General features: G+C 41.5%; 1 protein-coding gene across 29 annotated transcripts in view; it reads left to right on the top strand.

Moving 5' to 3' along the window:
• Window positions 1–21557, top strand: part of MAP4 (microtubule associated protein 4) — a 227692-nt gene that overhangs the window by 63263 nt on the left and 142872 nt on the right. For 25 of the 29 annotated variants that reach the window (XM_032297902.1, XM_032297909.1, XM_032297912.1 and 22 more), the window contains exon 2: window positions 20282–20523. In XM_032297902.1, the coding sequence (XP_032153793.1) occupies window positions 20301–20523 (223 nt within the window). In that variant the 5' untranslated portion in view covers window positions 20282–20300. Of the gene's footprint in view, window positions 1–6244; window positions 6268–6889; window positions 7320–18720; window positions 18813–20281; window positions 20524–21557 lie in introns of those variants that run through there. The other 4 variants (XM_032297908.1, XM_032297903.1, XM_032297934.1 and 1 more) reach the window with 4 other exon arrangements.

Genomic DNA, 21557 nt, shown 5'->3' on the forward strand with positions numbered 1-21557 from the left:
TTTTGTTTTGTTTTGTTTTGTTTTGTTTTGTTTTGTTTTGTTTTGTTTTGTTTTTGGTGAGACAGAGTCTAGCTCTGCCAGCCAGGCTGGAGTGCGGTGGCGCAATCTCTGTCCACTGCAACCTCTGCCCCTTGGGTTCAAGCGATTCTTCTGCCTCAGCCTCCTGAGTAGCTGGGACTACAGGTGCACACCACCACGCCCAGTTAATTTTTTGTATTTTTAGTAGAGACGGGGTTTCATCATTATTGGCCAGGCTGGTCTCAAACTCCTGACCTTGTGATCCACCTACCTCAGCCTTCCAAAGTGCGGGGATTACAGGCATGAGCCACCATGCCTGGCCGCATTAGCCTCTTTTTTAAAGATGTTTAGCGTACTGAGTACATTGGACTCTTTCTTGGTGGTTGTGCTGCTACCACAATGTCTTCATTACTGTACTTATGTATTTTTAACTTCAAACATATGAAATTGCAGTCAGTAGGTCAGAAACTTACCAGTTTTCAGCATTTTCACATGGTTAACTCCATCAGTGAGTTTTGATATCTAGTAGCTTAAGTTCTAAGTTTGTTTCTCAAAGATTGTCTTAGCTGTTCTAGGGTTTTTTTTGTTTCTGTATAAACTTAAGACCAACTTTTCAGTTTGATTTGAAAAGAAAAAACCTACTGGACTTTGCTTGGGATTATGTTAAATCTATACATTAGTTTGGGGATAATTGATATCTTTAATATACCAAGTCTTCCAGTACATAGTTATATGATTGTGATCCTGTGATTTATTTAAGTCTTTAATTTCTTTCAATTTTTTTTGTTTTCTGTGTAGCAGTCATAGATATCTTTTATTAAATTACTCCTAGGTAATTTTAAAAATGCCATTGTAAATGGTGTTTTTTTTTTTTTTTTTTTTTTTTGAGACAGAGTCTTGCTCTGTTGCCCAGGTCAGAGGGCAGTGTCAGTCTTAGCTCACTGCAACCTCCACCTCCCAGGTTCAAGCAATTCTGCCTCAGCCTCCCAAGTAGCTGGGCTTACAGGTGTGCCCCCACCATGACCAGCTAATTTTTGTATTTTTAGTAGAGATAGGGTTTTGCCATGTTGGCCAGGCTGGTCTCAAACTTCTGGCCTCAAGTGATCTGCCAGCCTTGGCCTCCCAAAGTGCTGGGATTATAGGTGTGAGCCACCGCACACAGTGGTATTTTAAATTTTTAAAAATTTCTGTTTTTGCTGATATAGGAATGTAATTGGGCTTTTAATTTTAGAGTTCAACAACCTTACTAAATTAATTTACTGATTCTAATCGATGTTTAGTTTTCTATGTATGTAGTTATGTTGCCTGCAAATAATGCATTCTCTTTTTTTACTTTATAATCCTTATGCATGCTTTTTTAAACAATCCATATGATTTTAATGTTTTATCTTGGCTCATTGCAGAATATTGATTAGAAATGGCAATAGTATACATTCTCATTTCTATCCAATCTAAAGGGAATGATGTTTGAGGGAAGTTTTCTTTTTTTCTTTGTAGATACCCTTTGTCAGATAAAGGATGCATCTTCTATCCTAATTTGCTTTTTCCAGAGCCTTTTCTGATTCTGAGAGATGAGCTTTTAGTTTCTTTCCTTAATTTGTTAATGTGGTGAATTACGTTAGTAGATTCATTGCCTTCTAGGTTTCTCCTAAAAGCACTCCCTTAGTAAATCACTTGCACAAAATTCTGTGCCTCAGATTCTATGTCTAGTAGACTGATTCTAAAATACCTACCTCCCTAACAGGGGAATTCAGTGTCTTTCTAGTGTTAAGTTGTATTAATCCTGTGTTGTATTTCATTTCAGTGAATTTTATCTTGAATGGATTAGGCAGATTGTTGATTAATTCAGTGACCCTCGATTGTGGGTTACTCTCAGAATCAACTTTAATGAGATTTCTCTGTGTCATGATTGTCCTTACTGTGAGAAAACCAACAACACTGAGATTTTCTGTGCAGTAGCATATGCCTCTAGTCCCAGCTACCCAGGAGGCTGAGGCTGGAGGATTGCTTGAGCCAGGAGCTTGAGGCTGTAGTACACAATGAGCACACCTGTGACTAGCCATGGCACTCCAGCCTGGGCAACATAGTGAGAACTTGTCTCTAAAAAAACCAAAACAACAGCAACAAAGAAAACATATTGCTTAACACTGTCCCTGAATAATCCTGATCCATCATTTTTTTTACTTTTAACTCAGATTTTTACTTGTATTTCAGGTAAAATATTAAAAGTTATGTTAATGAAACATCTCTTCAACTTTTGCTTGTTCAGTTTTCATTTAGTAATGACATTTTAACTTTCTAGGCTTTTCTCCCTCTTTTTGAAATCATCTGTAAGGTATTATGTCTAAGGTCTTTGACCATGACTACAAAATGCTTGTTAAGCATTCCTATAGCGTTTGTATCTTTTTCCTGCTCAGAAAAGCTGAACTACTCGACCCTAGTCCTGCTAAGTATAGTATAGTCCTAGGACCAATACTTAGAAGAGCCATGAGGGTGCTTCCAGTTGAACATACATCAACCCCAACAAGAGAAGAGTGGTATCATGATACATAACAGAATGCACCTAGCAGGACAAATGTGCATTTCATGAGAGCCCCTGAGGTTTCAAGTTTATTATATTAGATGTCCAGGATAAAAGGTGAGAAAGATGCTATCATAGCCATCTAGGAACTCAAGTCTAAGGGAATACTTTAAATAAACAGGTAGGACACACATTGTAAATAAACAATTTAAAGACTGGGCGTGGTGGCTCATTCCTGTAATCCCAGCACTTTGGGAGGCTGAGGCAGGCAGATCACTTGAGGTCAGGACCAGCCTGGCCAGCATGGTGAAACCTCATCTGTACTCTCTGTCTCAAAAAAAAAAAAATTACCGAATTATCAGCACAAATTCCTGTGTCCTCTTCTGCTTTCCACTTTTCTTCATTTTCACTGATATATATTAAAATAGAATGAAACTTCACTTTGCTTAATGGGAGAAGCTTTTCTTTCCTTTTGCTATTATTTTCAAGACAGGGCCTCTCCCTGTAGCCCAGGCTAGAGTGTAGTGGTGTCATCACGGCTCACTACAGCCTCAACCTTCCCCTCCTCAAGTGATCTACCCACCTCAGCCTCCCAAAGTGGTTCCCTGCTTTGGCTTCCCAAGTAGCCCTGACCACAGGTGTGCAGGCTAATTTTAAAATGTTTTCTATGGAAATACAGTCTGAACTACATTGCCCAGGCTGGTCTTGAACTCCTGGGTTCAAGCAGTTTTCCTGCCTTAGCCTCCTAGAATGCTGGGATTATAGGCATGAACCACCATGCCCAGCGAAAAGAGAATTTTTTCTTTAATAAAATAGTTCTCAAAAGCTAAGAGCTGATGAAGTATTAATATTGTTCCTTTCATCTAATCTCCTCAGCACTAAGTAATCCTAAAGTTACATGATATATTTACTACTTTCTGACAGATATATGAGCTGATAATTATAGAAATTTAATATTTATATGATTATATTAAATGATGGTAGTAGCTGATATCTTTCTCTCTGTCTGTCTCTCAGAGATATGGTCTTTCTTACCCAGGCCAGAGTGCAGTTGCATAATCATAGCTCACTGCATCCTAAAACTCTGGCTCAAGGAATCCTACTGCCTCATCCTCCTGAGAGGCTGGCACTACAGCCAAATACCACCACACCCAGCTAATTAAAAAAAATTTTTTTTGTAGAGGTGGTGTCTTGCCATCTTGCCCAGGTAAGTCTTGAACTCCTGGGCTCAAGTGGTCCCTGCTTTGGCCTCCCAAAGTTCTAGGATTACAGGTGAGGGCCATCATGCCAGGCCAGTAACTGGTCTCTTAAATATTTGTTTTTGCCACATTGCATCATGTCATTCTTTTATAAAAGCAGAGAGAGCTATTTTTATTGCTCTGCCTAATAATTATAAGATGACCAGCATGGAAAGCTGGTTTGTATGGTTGTTCCCTATGGGCTTTCTTTCCATGATTCTAGACAACATGCTTGCTCTTGTACAAACTGTGTTTAGAAAGTGGAAGAAATGAGGTGAATTTTTTTTTTTTTTTTGAGACAGAGTCTTGCTCTGTTGCCAGGCTGTAGTGCAGTGGCACAATCTCAGCTCACTGCAACCTCTGTCTCCTGGGTTCAAGTGATTCTCCTGCCCCAGCCTCCTGGGTAGCTGGGACTACAGGCACACACCACCATGCCCAGCTAATTTTTTTTTTGAGATGGAGTCTCAGTCTGTCGCCTGGCTGGAGTGCAGTGGTGAGATCTTGGCTCACTGCAACCTCCACCTCCTGGGTTCAAGTGATTCTCCTGTTTCAGCCTCCCGAGTAGCTGGGACTACAGGCACGCACCACCATGCCCAGCTAATTTTTTTTTTTTGTATTTTTTAGCAGAGATGGGGTTTCACCATGTTGGCCAGGATGATCTTGATCTCTTGACCTCGTTATCCACCCATGTCAGCCTCCCCAAACTGTTGGGATTACAGACATGAGCCACTGTGCCTGGCTGAGGTGGATATTCTTAATTGGTGATAACCCTTCAACCTTGAATCTGTTTGTTCTTTTTCTAGTTCTGAAGAGTTTTTGTAATTTTGGAACTTTTGACTAATTTCAAATTAGATTCAATTTCTAATAACTTCCATTGTGTCATTTTAGAAATGTTTATTTAGCCCCTTGTTTTATTGGGGTTTTTTTTGAGACAGAGTCTTGCTCTATCGCCAGGCTGGAGTGCAGTGGCGCAATCTCAGCTCACTGCAACCTCTGCCTCCTGGGTTCAAGCGAATATTCCGCCTCAGCCTCCCGAGTAGCTGGGACCACAGGCACATGCCACCATGCCCAGCTATTTTTTGTATTTTTAAGTAGAGACCGGGTTTCACCATGTTGGCCAGGATGGTCTTGATCTCTTGACCTTGTGATCCGCCTGCCTCAGCCTCCCAAAGTGCTGGGATTACAGGCGTGAGCCACCGCACCCAGCCTTTTTTTTTTTTTTTTAAATCATTTTGGCCTGTCTCCAGTGCGTGTAATTCACTACAGAGAACAGAAAAGGTGTGCACATCACTTTGATGTGGTCCTTCCCCTTTGGGACCCAGCAGTTTATAGGAGCTGGTATATATAACTAACTACAGTAGGGATTTTCCAAACCCTTGGTTTGCAGACTGGTACTAGTCCATGGCCAGTTAGGAACTGGGCTGCACAGCAGGAAGTGAGCGGCACTTGAACCAGCATTACTTCCTGAATTCTGCCTTCTGTTAGATCAGCAGTGGCTTTTGATTCTCATAGGAGCGTGAAGCGAACCCTATTGTGAACTGTGCATGCGAGAGATCTAGGTTGCATGCTCCTATGAGAATCTAATGCTTGATGATCTGAGGTGGAACAGTTTGATCCCAAAACCATCTCTCCCCCATCCCCACGTCTCCCACTATCTATGGAAAAATGGTTTTCCATGAAACCTGTTCTTGGTGCCAAAGAGGTTTGGGGACCACTGAACTACTATATAGACCAGACTCTACTGTTACAAATACAGATGGTGAATTAGTTCTGAATAGCACTAGGAGAAAGAAGGAGTAACAGAAAAGGCAATAAGATAATTGATGTGGACCTTGATTTCAAGACTTTCACAAATGAGGAGGGAGGGAAGATAAGTTCAGGTGTGGAGAACAAATGAGCAAAGGGTATACAGTGATAATATCAGATGGCAGGTGGTTCCATGTGACTAAATTGTAGGGAGACCTCATATGGATAGACCTCACATGGAAAGTTGCTAATGATTATGGTATGTGATAGGACTGAGTCTTCTCAGTCAGCCTTGATATCACATGAAAGAGTTTGGATTTACACACACACAAAAAATGTAAGCATTGAGGTCCATGTATTTATTTATTTTTTGAGACAGAGTTTCCCTCTTGTTGCCCAGGCTGGAGTGCAATGGCATGATCTCGGCTCACTGCAACCTCTGCCTCCCAGGTACAAGGGATTCTCTTGTCTAAACTTCCTAAGTAGCTCAGATTACAGGCATGTGCCACCACTCCTGGCTAATTTTTTTTTTATTTAGTAGAGGCTGGGTTTCACCATGTTAGTCAGGCCAGTCACAAGCTCCCGACCTCAGGTGATCCACCTGCTATGGCCTCCCAAAGTGCTGGGATTATAGGCATGTGCCACTGCGCCCGGCCTTGGGGTCCCTTTAGATTAGCTGGAATGTTTTCCTGATGTTCAGGATTCATCCTTCCTGCCTCTCCCTCCTTAAAGAAGAAAAGATAGGTATTTATAAGCAGTAGGTAGGTAAAGGTATATATAAGCAGGTATAATTCAAAAGGTATTTTAAGTACAGTGATGTCAATGTGTTAGATAAAAGCAGAACTATAAAACTACAAGATTTTACTTATTTTGTCACTCTCTGCTTCTGTTTTTGTTGTTCTCTGGCTCTTTTGGCCTGATCCTTTGTCCCAGCCTCATTTATAAGTTACTTGTTTTTTCCATTTCTCATTTTTTTTCACCTATTAAAGTGAGGGGATTGGATCCCAGATCATTTGAACTGGTGTTTTTTAAAAAGCCTTTAGAGCCGGGCATGGTGGCTCATGCCTGTAATCCCAACACTTTGGGAGGCTGAGGTGAGTGGATCACTTGAGGCCAGGAGTTTGAGACCAGGCTGACCAACATGGTGAAACCTCATCTCTACTAAAAATACAAAAATTAGCCAGGTGTGGTGGCACACACCTGCAATCCCAGCTACTTAGGAGGCTGATGCAGGAGAATCACTTGAACCCAGGAGGTGGAGGTTGCAGTGAGCCCAGATCATGCCACTGCACTCTCCAGCCTGGGCAACAGGCTGAGACTCTGTCTTAAAAGGAAAAAAAAAAAAAAAAACCTTTAGATATCGTATGTGGTAGGAAATGATTTTTGGATTGATATAGATTGTATGTTTTTCTGTGTTAATTAGAGGAAGGAAGTGGGATGAATGTAAAGTTTTAAAAACGGCTCTTTCTTTTTCAAAATTTTTGAGCAATTAGGTATTATTGAGACTCTTTTAAAGCTTTACTTATTTAAACATTCAGATAAAATTGAAGATTCATCCTTAAGGATGGTGATATCAGAAATATAAGTGCTGTGTCATTGTCATTTCTTATTTTGGCCTACATAACCAGACTTCAGACATCATGCTGCCTGTATCACATGGCTGACAGTGGGAGGTATCTAGTGTATTCTTCCTGAATAAATAGATTGAAATTCATTTGGACAGAAATATTGAAGGCAGGTGCCTGATCCAAAATGCATTTAGTCAGGACCGAACGCAAGCTGCCTGGATAGTTACTGTAAGTAAGCAAGCTACGCTTTTAGCTTTGTGATGCAAGGTTTTATATATGTGAATATGTATGTGCAAGTGTATACAGTATTTTTATATCCAAAGGACAGGGCTCCCTTAAATAGCAGGATGGGGGGGACTCTTTGGTAACTACATGAAAGTAAAATGTAACTTCTTTAAACCTGTTATCAGTGTGTTCTTTCATGTAGGAATGTAGCTGTGTGATGGCCTCAGCTATTCTAGTAATCAAGGGCTCTCTGCTGTTGCTAATCCTATGATGAACAGCACAAATGGTGGTTATGAACAGAACTCTGCCAAGCCTGGAAATTCCATCAGTTTGTAATAGCACAGCTGTTGTCCTTGAACTGTGTAGGGAGGAACCTAGGGGTCGACAGTTAATATATTCTACAGGGGATTTGGAGTTTATTGCTCGGATAGTCAAGATCTTCTTCAGTTGTCTGTTGCTATCTGCAAGTCTTGTTTCATGGAGGAGCAGGAGAAATTCAGATTTGTCTGAGGAATTATATATGTCTGTGAACTGTTTAAGTTGGTAGTTGATTCCTCTTTTTTTTTTCTTATTTATTTATTTTTAATACCTAGAGGCATTCAGAGGTAGTTGATTCCTATAGACATCCTTGCTAAAGATTTATTTTTAAGTGAAATATATGCTTGAAAGTATAAATCAAGGTTTTGTGGCTAAATAAATTAAAAATAACAAGTTCGGATTGCTGTGTAACAGGCCTCTGAAAGAAGTTCAGTAAAAAACAAATTTGGGGAATAAAGTTACCATTTAGTAACTAAAAACCTGCTAGGCATACTAAAAAAATCTGATGTTGAATATGAAATTATTATGAAGCAGGCTATACCTGTATCCATCTCAAGATTATAAATGATCTCCCACACTGGCTGCAACGTGAGGTTCCTTTCAAGCCTGAGGAACAAGCACTGTATTTTGACCGCAGCATTCTCACTAGTGTCCTAGAATAGCAGCTTAGTGTTGGCTTTAGAATTCTCTGTCATTTAAATGTCATGCAAAAACAAACAGCGTAAAAGAAAATATTAACCCAGATATCTTTACGGTTCTGTGCCTTGTCCATAACCCCCTACCAAAAAGGACAGGCTGTCAATCATAGAGAAAACATAAGTGAGCATTATAAGCAGTATTCTACCTTTAATAATAATTATTAAAAGTTTATTAAATGGGTTGTTTGGAACTCAAAATATGTTTGCCTCAAAGAAACAATGTTATAAATGATAACTTTGTTTCTAAAGTAGTCCAGGTCACTGAGAATGAAGTTTCTTCCTTTCTTCTGAAACTGACAGGAGACAGTATTTTGAAAGATAACCAAGCTTGTCTTTGGCATTGTATTAACTCCCTTTCTTTTGCCTCCTAGGGCTCCCGGGCCTGTGTGCCCTCTCCCTTCTTTAATACTATATCCATATGTGCTTTATTCTCTGAAAGTTCCCATGTTGCCAGAGTATTTTCCATTTTCACACCAGAAGCGAAAACTCAGACATCTTCAATACAGCCATCTCTGGGATGAGTAGTGGTCTTTCCTGGGGTGTACGTTTTCTTACCCACTTTTAAATTAAGAAATAGGATTCTATGCTTTTGAAAAGAGAATGTTGGCTACTGCAAATGAATCTTAGTAGAAATTTGGCTAATGTGACACAGTAAAATGAAAGTACTATAGTGGTTAGAAAAGTGAATGTGGTGAGAGTTAGGCTTCTGTTCTTGGTTTTCTTCTTTCCTTTTCTTTCGTCAGGCCCTCACTCTGTTGCCCACACTAGAGTGCTGTGCTGCAATAATGATTCACTGCAACCTCAACCTCCTGGGCTCAATCAGTCCTCCCACCTCAGCCTCCTGACTAGCTGGGACTACTGGCATGTGCCACCATACCTGGCTAATTTTTGCATGTTTTTGTAGAGATGGGATTTTGTCATCTTTCCCAAGCTCTGTTCTAGCTTTTCATGGGTTCATTTTAGCTCCCATACCAGCACCTTTCCAGGAGTAAGTAGAAGAGGACAGAGACAGCAATAGGCCACTGGTAAACCAGATTGCCAATTTCTCATCAGACAGAATGAGCACAGACCGCGAGTGAGTGGCTCTAGATGCGAATGACCTAAAATTTTCAGGAGGACTTCGTGGAGCTTAAAAAGTTATTCAGAACTTCTGTATCATTAAGTTAGATAGGAACACTGTATAGACCAGTAAAATATTTTTAGTACAGTAATTAATTCCAGAGTTAGTGAACTATCCAAAGTAAAACATACAGCAGAGAAAGTGCTATGACCTCATCATATATTCTTATTTCCTGTTTATGAGCACCTAGCTCTTAACAGTGAAGTAATCAAGAGAGTACTTCATCGTCATGCCATGTAGTTGCTTCTTGCCTTAGTTTACCTTTTTTCAAAAACGCTGCTCACTGAATAGTTTCACTTCAGGCATGTTGCCAGAATGAAAGATCAGATGTACACATTGCTGTGCTTGAAAACTGTGTGTTCCCTTGGTGCCTGGTTAGATAAAACGGGGCTTATTTTCTGGCAGAGGGGTGTTCAATCTCCTTTGATGTTAGCCCGAACTGGGTGGAGTTTCTTAAGCTTCAGTCAGATTGGCTCAAGCAGGGCACCATGCACTAGTGAATTTGTTCTTTTCTGTTTTTTTGTTTTGTTTTTTGTTCGTTTGTTTGTTTTTTGAAAATGGAGTCTCACTGTGTCGCCAGGCTGGAGTGTCACTGCAACCTCCATCTCCTGGGTTCAAGTGGTTCTCCTGCCTCAGCTTCCCGAGTAGCTGGGATTATAGGCATGCACCACCACACCCAGCTAATTTTTGTATTCTTGGTAGAGACGGGGTTTCACCATTTTGGCCAGGATGGTCTCAATCTTCTGATCTCGTGATCCACCTGCCTCAGTCTCCCAAAGTGCTGAGATTACAGGTGTAAGCCACCACACCCGGCCAAGCTTTTGTTTTTTAATAAACCTCAACCCATTTATAATTGAGACTACTTAGGCTGGGCACGGTGGCTCATGCCTTGTAATCCCAGCACTTTGGGAGGCCGAGGCAGGCGGATCACCTGAGGTCAGGAGTTCAAGACCAGCCTGACCAACATGGAGAAACCCCATCTCTATAGTAAAAATACAAAAATTAGCCGGGCATGATGGTGCATGCCTATAATCCCAGCTACTCAGGAGGCTGAGGCAGGAGAATTGCTTGAACCTGAGAGGTGGAGGTTGCAGTGAGCTGAGATTGTGCCATTGCACTCCAGCCTGGGCAACAAGAGTGAAACTCTGTACCAAAAATAATAATAATAATTGGGACTACTTGATATATGAAATAATAATATGAAATAATAGTTGTTCATATTCACATTGAGGGTCTTAGAAAGTTTATAGCCAACTGAAATGATGCAGCCAAACTACAAGCAGCTGACAGAATAATCAACCTCAGTAAACATTTAACATAACACTCTCATTTTACAGATTAGAGAACTCAGCCCCGAAAGGTGACTCATTCAAGGCCACAGTGAGTGTCAGATTAAACCAGTGCTTCAGTAAAGTATAGGAACTTCTGTACACAGCTTTCAAATTCTCTTGACTCGTACTCACAATCTATTTAAAGTTAACTTTATTATCTGTATGGATGGAAGAGGAATGGTATAAATGGTCGATGAGAGGTTTTTTTTTTTTTTTTTTTTTTTGCCTTTTTTTTTAGAGTAAATGCTTCTCATTCACAAGGGTACATTTTTGAGCCTCCTGAATATCCAGATTTGAAAATAATAGTATCATGTCCTTTTGTCCATAAAATATATAACTAAGCATTTAAGACATAACTGAATCATAAGTAACTTCAAATGATTCTGTGTGCAATGAAATTCATACATGAATTTATTAAAATTAATTCTGGAATAGTTGAAAAACCAGTTTAACATCTATAGAGCATTTAAAAAGAATTTTACTTATACATGTTTCAGAATAGAATAAGTATAAAAATTGGATAATCTCTTTATTGAAAACTGGGAATTTCTGGGGAAAAAAAAAAACACAGTACTTTAACTTGAAAGATAACACTAGTATTAGCTTTCTAGGATCATTTTCCATGAGAGGGGGGTGTGTGTGTGTGTGTGTGTGTGTGTGTGTGTGTGTGTGTGTGTGTGTGTGTATGTCCGTCCGTGTCCGTGTCCGTGTCCGTGTCCGTGTTTTTTGTTTGTTTGTTTGTTTTTTGCAACAGAGTTTTGCTCTTGTTGCCCAGGTTGGAGTGCAATGGCTCGATCTCAGCTCACTGCAACCTCCACCTCCTGGGTTCAAGCGATTCTTCTGCCTCAGCCTCCCAAGTAGCTGGGATTACAGGCATGCATCACCAGCCTGGCTTACTTTTTATTTTTTGTAGAGATAGGGTTTCTCCGTGTTGGTCAGGCTGGTCTTGAACTCCTGACCTCAGGTGACCCGCCTGCCTCAGCCTCCCAAAGTGCTGGGATTACAGGCATGAGCCACTGTGCCTGGCCCTATGTTTGTGTTTAAAAATCATATTCTATTTATGTGTGGTGACAAGTAAAGAAGAGCTTAACTGTTGATGAAATAAAGTTACTAAGTGGCTAGCTAGATGCACTCATAGCCTTATGACCTTCCCACTTTCCAATTGTATAATTTGCTATCAGTTTTACCCTCTTAGGCTGAATTTTAGCCACTGTTCATATTCCATGAACCAGGCACAGCCCAGGAAGTCATCTGGGAGTGTGTGTGTATGTGTGTGTGTGGGGGGGCGCTGAGGGTTGGGTAGGGGAAAGATTACAATGGATAAAAGCTGCCCTTTGATAATCTGCATTCTGATAAGTAATATTTAAACTGTATTGGTGTTTTTGTCTGTATTTTTACCCTGTGCCTTAAATTAGGAAAAGTTTTGAGTAGATTGTATCATGTAAATGTCACTATGTATTTCTCAGGAAAATTAAATTTACTGGGCTTTTATGGTATGTTGTTAAGGATGGCACAGATGTCCTTTTAAGTCCTCTTTGACAGTGAAGCTAGCTAATATAGGATTTTTGCTCCTTAGCTCAACTAGGTCCAGGTTCTTGTCGCATGAGCAGGAAGAATTAGGCACGCAGACATCAAAGAGTTAGTGGAGTAGAATTTATTAAGCAAAAGGAAAGCTCTTAGCAAAAAGACAGAACGCAGTGGGTGGTTCTGCTCTCCGAAGACGGGAAAGTTCTGCAGTATGGCTGAACCTGGGGCTCTTTATGGGCTCAGAATGGGAAGTGTGTGCTGATTGGTTTGTGAGTATGCAAAAAAGGTCAAAGCGAAGACACCACTCAAAGGTGGGCAGGACAATGTAGAAAACCTATTAGGAAAGGGTAGGTCCAAGTTAAGTAGGTGAAGGATGGGGATCAATCAGAGGAAAGTACAGTACATGGGAAGGCAAGTTCTCAATCTGATTCAAGGATTTACCGAGGACAGTTTCCGGATTGAAGGTTGGGTTTCACTGAACCGCCCCTATCTGCCTAGACATTTGTTTGCTTCCTGCCTCTATGAAAACTAGTTATAGACATCCTTTTCAGTTTTTGGTTTATAACAGCTGTCAAAGGATAACTAGTAATAATAGTTGTCAGAGACAGAATAGGGAAAAGCAGTTACTTTTCATGGAACCTCTTGACATGATAATTTGTTAGACTTTTAAAAACTTTAATGAACTCATTTCTCAGCATTTTCCCTTGTTAATCTGGAGTTACAATAATACTCTATATGTAAAATAGGCTGGATGAGTATAGAATAGGGCTTCCCATCCACATTCATCTGTTGTAAATGGGTCAGAGGTGTACCACCACTACTACTATGGGAACTTTTTTATTTATTTATTTTTTTGACAAAGTCTTGCTCTGTCACTCAGGCCGGAGTGCAGTGGAATGATGTTGGCTCACTGCAGCCTCTGCCTCCTGGGTTCAAGTGATTTTCCTGCTTCAGCCTCCTGAGTAGCTGGGATTACAAGCATGTACCACCTAAATAATAAAAATTAACACTCAGCTAATTTTTATATTTTTAGTAGAATGGAATTTTACCATGTTGGTCTCGAATTCCTGGCCGCAAGTGATCCGCCTGCCTTGGCCTCCCAAAGTGCTGGAATTACAGGTGTGGGCTACCACGTCCAGTACCTACTGTAGGAACCACTAAATTTTTATTTATGGTTCCTTCAGAAAAACTGCTAAATTCTGAATTCAGCAGTCATTATGCAAATAGTGGAATTCATAATTCCAGTAGTGTGAGATGCTATTTGCTGTGGACAACAGTTCTGTCATGCCACAGGATCCCCTTTGGCAGTAAAGCTATCAGTTTTTGTCACTAGCCCCACACTAGTTGTATCAGTCAAGATTCTTTTAGAGAAACAGAACTAATAGGATATATCTCCAAAGGGGAGTTTATTAAGTATTGACATACATGATCACAACATCCCACAATAGGCTGTCTGCAAGCTGAGGAGCAAGGAGAGCCAGTCCAAGTCCCAAAACTAAAGAACTTGGAATCTGATGCTTGAATGCAGGAAGATTTCAGCACAGGAGAAAGATGTAGGCTGGGAGGCTAGGCCCATTCCAACTTTTCACGTTTTTCTGCCTGCTTTATATTTGCTGGCGGCTGATTAGATGGTGCCCATTCAATTAAGGGTGGGTCTGCCTTCCCACTAACTCAAATGTTAATCTCCTTTGGCAGCACCCTCACAGACACACCCAGGATCAATATTGCATCCTTCAATCCAATGAAGTTGACACTCAGTATTAACCATTACAAGTCCACCTCTTGTCAACTTGAACCCATACATATCTCCTGAGATCATATGTAATCTTCACATAAAGACAATAATAAGGTCATAATTATGCCTAACGTAATACACCTATCCTTTGTACAACCGGAAATACACCAATCCCCAAGCCAAATATTATTACATAAAGTTAACAATACTTAAATGCTGATGTGGCATAAGATTTATTGATTTCATATGATAAAAGAAAAAGAAATACATAGTGGAGATATTAGTACAAGTGTACACATACATAAACATGTTTTGAACAAAAGGAGGAAATACTCATGGCAGTTACAGTCCTCATTTCTGCAACTGGTCACGTGGTCATAGCTGGTATTGAGGACTACCTTCTTCTACTACCCGTTCTGTATTAACTTTGCCTTCAGCAAGCACCCCAGCAGGTCATGGTTTTTGCCTGGTGGAGTGACCCAAACCTTCATTTCTGAAGGATCCGGTTCATTCGTACTCCTGCCTGGATTGGGCTGTTGTAGTTTCGCATTGACCTTAATCACAGGACATGGTAGTACTAAGAGATAATCGATTACCTGTATTCTACACATTTACTTCCTTACCTCCGTTGTAGAGTTGTGGACTGATTTCATCTTGATAACCTGGGTCAGTCACCTCAGCCAACACTGTAACTCCCTTCTTAGACTATTGACATAAAGGTAGGAGGAGCTCAAGGTGTCCAGGTGGCAATTTTAACTTCCAGTTTAATGGAATCGTTGTTGTGTCTCCTGGTGGCAGCATTCCTTCCTCTGGAATTAAGACCTCTAGGCCAGCAGAATGTAATGTCGCAGAATAGGAAGCAAAAATTTTGCTAGTGGATCACTAGGGGTGATGGTGAGTGGTGCCACTTCTACTTCTCTTTGATTCCTGACCTTGATTCCTTGAATCCTGGCAATGGGAGAAACAGTACCATTTTGGATGCTGATTCAGAACATACACGGCCTTCTAGAGAACTCATAGCCTTCTAGAGAACTTTGCCCCAGCCTTGCAAAGTATTGACAGTTCACCTAGTTGGCTTTGTAATTGTGACTTCAAAAGGCCATTCCACCATTCTGTCAATCCAGATGCTTCAGGATGTTGGGGAACATGGTAAGACCAGTGAATTCCATGAGCATGGCACACTGCTGCACTTCTTTAGCCATGGTCAGGCAGTGCTGCGTGGAATAATACCATGATGGTGGATAAAGCATTCTGTGAGTTGGCAGGTGCTGTGGCCCACGCCTGTAGTCCCAGCACTTTGGGAGGCCAAGGTGGGTGGATCACTTGAGGTCAGGAGTTTGAGACCAGCCTGGCCAACGGGGTGAAACCCTGTCTCTACTGAAAATATAAAAATTAGCTGGGCATGCTGGCAGGTGCCTATAATCCTAGCTACTTGGGAGACTGAAGCAGGAGAATCACTTGAACCTAGGAGGCGGAAGTTGCAGTGAGCTAAGATTGTGCCACTGCACTCCAGCGTAGGCAACAGAGTGAGACTCCATCTCAAAAACAAAACAACACATCCCGTGAGTCCACAAATGGTAGTCTTGGCAGAAGCACTGCATGCAACATAGGCAAACTATATCCAGAATGCCTCTTTGAGTGAGGACAAACCTCTTCCCTTTCCATGATGGAAGAGGTCCAATATAATTAATCTGTCCAAGGTAGCTGGGTGATCACCTGAAGAATGGTGCCATATTGAGGGCTTGGTGTTGGTCTCTGCTGCTGGTAAATTGGGCACTCAGCAGTGTTCGTAACCAGGTCAGCCTTGGTGAGTGGAAGTCCATGTTGCTGAGCCCATGCATATCCTCCATCCCTGCCACCATGGCCACTTTGTTGGCCATGGGCAATGGCAGGGGTGGCTGGGAAAAGAGGCTGAGTGGTATCCACAGAATGGGTCATACTATCCACTTGATTATTAAACTCCTCCTCCGCTGAGGTTACCCGCGGGTGAGCACTCACATGGGATACAAATATCTTCAGAGTTTTTGACCACTCAGAGAGGTCCATTCATATACCTCTTCCCCAAATTTTTTTGTCACCAATTTTCTAATCATGCTCCTTCCTAGTCCCTGACCATCCAGCCGAACCATTGGCTATAGTCCATGAAATCAGTATATAATCACACATCTGGCCATTTCTCTTTCCATGTGAAGTGGAAAACCAGGTGCACTGCTCAAAGTTCTGCCCACTGGGAAGATTTCCCTTCACTGTTGTCCTTCAGGGATGCCCTAGAAAGGGGCTGTAGTGCTGCAGCTGTCCCCTTTTGGGTGGTGCCTGCATATAGTGTAGAACCATCTGTGAAGCAGGCCCTAGTCTTCTCTTCCTCTGTCAACTGATCATAGGGAACTCTCCATGAGGCCATTGGCGCATGCTGGGGAAGAGAAGGCAGGGTGGCAGGAGTGGAGACCATGGGCATTTGAGCCACTTCCTTATGTAACTTACTTGTACCTTCAGGACCTCCTCGAGCCTGACCGTGTATATACCACTTCAATTTGATGATGGAATGGTGCTGTGCATGACCTACTTTATGGCTAGATCTGTCAGAAAGAACCCAGTTCATGATAGGCAGTTCAGGTCGCATGGTCACTTGATGACCCATAGTCAAACATTCAGTTTCTACCAAAGCCCAGTAACAGGACAAGAGCTGTCTCTCAAAAGGAGAGTAGTTCGCTGAGTGCGATGGCTCATGCCTGTAATCCCAGCACTTTGGGAGGCCGCGGTGTGCAGATCATAAGGTCAGGAGATTGAGATGATCCTGGCAAACATGATGAAACCCCGTCTCTACTAAAAATACAAAAATTAACTGGGCGTGGTGACACGCATCTGTAGTCTCAGCTACTTGGGAGGCTGAGGTAGGAAAATCACTTGAACGCGGGAAGCAGAGGTTGCAGTGAACCAAGATTGCCCACTGCACTCCAGCCTGGTGACAGAGCAAGACTCCGTCTCAAAAAAAAAAAAAAAAAAAAAAAAGGGAGATTAGTTATCTGCAGAAGGTGGCAGGGCCTTGCTCCAAAATCCTAGAAGTCTCCACTGTGATTCACCTATGGGAGCCTGCTAAAGACTCCAGACAGCATCCCTATCTGCCACTGACACCTTAAGCACCACTGGAGCTGCTGGGTCATATGGCCCAGGTGGCAGAGCAGCTTGCACAGCAGCCTGGACCTGTTGCAGAACCTTCTCTTGTTCTGGACCCCACTCAAAACTGGCAGCCTTTCAGATCACTCGATAAATGGGCTGGAATAACACACTCAAATGAGGAATGTGTTGCCTCCAAAATCCAAATAGGCCCACTAGGCATTGTGCCTGTTTCCTGGTTGTAGGAGGGGCCAAACACAGCAACTTATCCTTTAACTTAGAGGGAATATCTTGACAGGCCCCACATCACTGGATCCCTAGAAATTTTACTGAGACAGAAGGTCCCTGAATTTTTAGTCTGATTTATTTCCCATCCTCTGGCATGCAAATGTCACACAGTAAGTCCAGTGTATTTGCTGCTTATTGCTCACTAGATCCAATCAGCATAATGTCGTCAGCATAATGGACGAGTATGATATCTGTGGAAGCGAAAAGTGATCAAGGTCTCTCTGAATAAGATTATGACACAAAGCTGGAGAGCCAGGTAGGAGAGTAAAGATATATTGCTAGCCTTGCCCCCTGAAGGCAAATTGTTTCTGGTTGGCCTTATGGACAGAAATGGAGAAAAGGCATTTGCAGAGTCAGTGGCTGCATACCATGTACCAGGAGAAATAGATTGACTAAATTAGGCAAAAGAAAGATGAAGGCTGCTCACTTAGACTTGAAGTAGTCAACCAGGGCAACTAAACAGCTGTCACTCATGGACTTTTCTTCCAGCGTGTAGTCAATATATTGTCCTTTCCAGCTGTCTTCTTCCTGACTTCTGATTGACCCAACTCTAGTCATGTCCCAGACCCGATAGGCGTAGGGATTGGTTTGTATTGGGAGAGATAGCAGAATAGATTTCTGGGCAAACACAAGTAGTATCCATTACATTATGCAACTAAGGATCTATTTGACTTTTATTTACCTTAGCAACATAGCTTGTATGTCAACTTATCCTATGAATTCTCTTGGAGTTTCTATTAGACTCTTTGAAAGCAATAGTAGTCCCTTGCACACTTTATTTCCTAATATGCTTTGTTTTTGAATGGTGCTCAATTTATTGCAGGCCTTTGGCTCTTTTTTCTTTTTAATTTTTTTTTTTGTGTAGGGGGAGATGGAGCCTCTCTCTGTTGCCCAGGCTGGAGTGCAGTGGTGCATCCTTGGTTCACTTCAGCCTCCGCTCCTGGTTCAAGCATTCTCGTACCTCAGCCTCCCAAGTAGCTGGGATTTTAGGCACCCACCACCATGCCTTACTAATTTTTGTATTTTTAGTAGAGATAGGGTTTCACCACGTTGGCCAGGCTGGTCTCGGACTCCTGGTCTCAAGTAACCTACCTGCCTTGGCCTCTCAAAGTGCTGGGGTTACAGGTGTGAACCACTGTGCCCGGCCCCTTTGGCTCTTTTTACTACATTATTTCTGTATTTTCTAGGCTGTTCACCTATGATTTTGCCTATAGTAGATTTACTTTTTTTTTTTTTTTTGAGACGGAGTTTCGCTCTTGTTACCCAGGCTGGAGTGCAATGGCGCGATCTCGGCTCACCGCAACCTCCGCCTCCTGGGTTCAGGCAATTCTCCTGCCTCAGCCTCCTGAGTAGCTGGGATTACAGGCACACGCCACCATGCCCAGCTAATTTTTTGTATTTTTAGTAGAGACGGGGTTTCACCATGTTGACCAGGATGGTCTCGATCTCTTGACCTCGTGATCCACCCGCCTCGGCCTCCCAAAGTGCTGGGATTACAGGCTTGAGCCACCGCGCCCGGCCAGATTTACTTTTTTAACTTTATTTTAGGTTCAAGGATACACGTGAAAGTTTGTTGCATAGGTAAATACATGTCATGAGTGTTTATTGTACAGATTATTTCATCTCCCAGGAATTAAGCCCAGTACTCAATAATTATCTTTTCTGCCCCTTTCCCTCCTCCTACCCTTCACCCTCAAGTAGACCCCGGTGTCTGCAATTTCCTTCTTTGTATTCATAAGTTCTCATCATTTAGCTCCCACTTATAAGTAAGAACGTGTGGTATTTGGTTTTTTGTTCCTGCATTAGTTTGCTGCAGATAATATCCTCCAGCCCCATCCATGTTCCCTGAAAGGACCTGATACCGTTCTTTTTTATGGCTGCCAGTAGATTTACTTCTTAACGTCAGATTATGTAATTAAGAGCCTGGTGGTCTGTAAAAATATACATGACTAAGAGAGGGACTATCTCCCCTAGCTAATTGAGGGGACATGTCTTTTTTTTTTTTTTTTTTTTTAAATGCTGGCAGCACTTAGTAGTTTGGTTGACAGGGCTATCCACAAATGATTCATGAAGAAAAAGGTACTTACTCCAAGATAAGACCCATACTCACAGTCTTTGATCAAGAAAGTTGATTTCATTTGTCTAATAGTAAGGTAACTATGTAAACATCTGATTTGAATCTTACTGGCTGTAACTTTGGATATATTGATTGTGGGGTTTTTTGCACCTCATTTTTCTTATAAATAGAAAGGACACAATTGCAATTGCTTTGTTCTGCCACCACCACCACCCTCCACCCCTGCCAAAATATGAGAAAAGAGTAACTAGCAGTGAGTTACCTTGGGCGAGACTGTCCATTTCTCAGTTTTAATTTTCTCATCTTTCAAATGAGGGAACCTCTTCTAGCTGTGAAATCTTATATTTTGATTCTTTTGTTTGTTTCAAACAATTGACAAGAGTTTCTAGAAATGTTTTTCCTGGTTGGGTGCGGTGCCTCATGCCTGTAATCCCAGCACTTTAGGAGGCTGAGGCGGGCAGATCACCTGAGGTTGGGAGTTTGAGACCAGCCTGACCAACGTGGAGAAACCCTGTCTCTACTAAAAATACGAAATTAGCTGGGCGTGGTGGTGCATGTCTGTAATCCCAGTTACTCTGGAGGCTGAGGCAGGAGAATCATTTGAATCCAGGAGGTGGAGGTTTCTGTGAGCTGAAATCGTGCCATTGTGCTCCAGCCTGGGCAACAAGAGCAAAACTCCGTCTCAGAGAAAAAAAAAAAGAAATGTTTTTCATTTTGCAGTGCTCATTACATGAAACATCTTTTTCCTCTTCACCAGGCAGTTGCAGTGGTGCAGAATGGCTGACCTCAGTCTTGCAGATGCATTAACAGAACCATCTCCAGAAATTGAGGGAGAGATAAAGCGGGACTTCATTGCCACACTAGAGGCAGAGGCCTTTGATGATGTTGTGGGAGAAACTGTTGGAAAAACAGACTATATTCCTCTCCTGGATGTTGATGAGAAAACCGAGAACTCAGAGTCAAAGAAGAAACCATGCTCAGATACTAGCCAGGTCGAAGGTAAGTATTTAAACCAAACTGCTTATATATGTCCAGAAAGTAGGTTACGGATTATGCCCGTGGTCACAATCCTAGAAACTAAAAATAGAGCTGAGTTTTTTTTTTTTTTTTTTTTTTAAAGTATACCCTAGTAATTATATTTCTTTGTTAGAAACTGACAAGATAGTCTTAACCACGCTTTCAGTGTGTGTTCATGAGTCTATAGAAAACACCCTAATGTTTCTTCTGTAATGTTCCAACTACCATATAATCTGCTTCTTAATTCCCTAAATTAAGCTGTCTGCTGTGCCTTTTCTTTGAAAGTAGCTTTGAAAAGTTAGATAAAATTCTGTGCTTATATCAGAACTTCATTTAGACTGGAATCAGATGCCATTGGTTGTTTTTGGGGTCATCCCAGGTCAGGATTAATTAAAGCCTGTAAGAGAAATTTTCCATTTTCTAGGATCAGATATGCTAATATTTGGTTGAGGATTTTTGCATCTGTGTTCATGAGGGAATTGGTCTGTAGTTTTCTCATAATGTCTTTTGACCAGTTTTAGAATTGAGGTCACAATGACTTCATAAAATGAATTGGGCAATGTTCCTTTCTTTCTCTTTTCTAGAATAGTTTGTATAGAATTGATATTTTTTTCTTCTTTTCAGTGTTTGATAGAAATCATCAATAAAGCTATCTGGACCTGGAGTTTTCTGTCAGATTTTTAAAGTAGGAATTTTAGTGTCTTTCAGAGATCATAGAACTATTCTGGTTATCTATTTAGTACATTAGCTTTGGTACTTTGTATCTTTCAAGCAATTCCTTGGTCCATTTTCTTGCGTAAATGTTGCAAATTAATGGAGATAAAATTATACCTTATGCTTTTAATGTCTGTAGGATCTGTTATGTCCCCTCTTTCATTTCTCATATTAGTTACTTGTGATCTTCCCTCCCTCCCCCCCGCCTACCTTCCTTTCCTTTTCCTTTTCCTTTCTCCCTTTCTCCCTTTCTCCCTTTCTCCCTTTCTCCCTTTCTCCCTTTCTCCCTTTCTCTCTTTCTC

Source organism: Sapajus apella, unplaced genomic scaffold, assembly GCF_009761245.1.
Source record: "Sapajus apella isolate SASKATOON/1434 unplaced genomic scaffold, GSC_monkey_1.0 scaffold38, whole genome shotgun sequence".
NCBI classification, from domain to species: domain Eukaryota; kingdom Metazoa; phylum Chordata; class Mammalia; order Primates; family Cebidae; genus Sapajus; species Sapajus apella.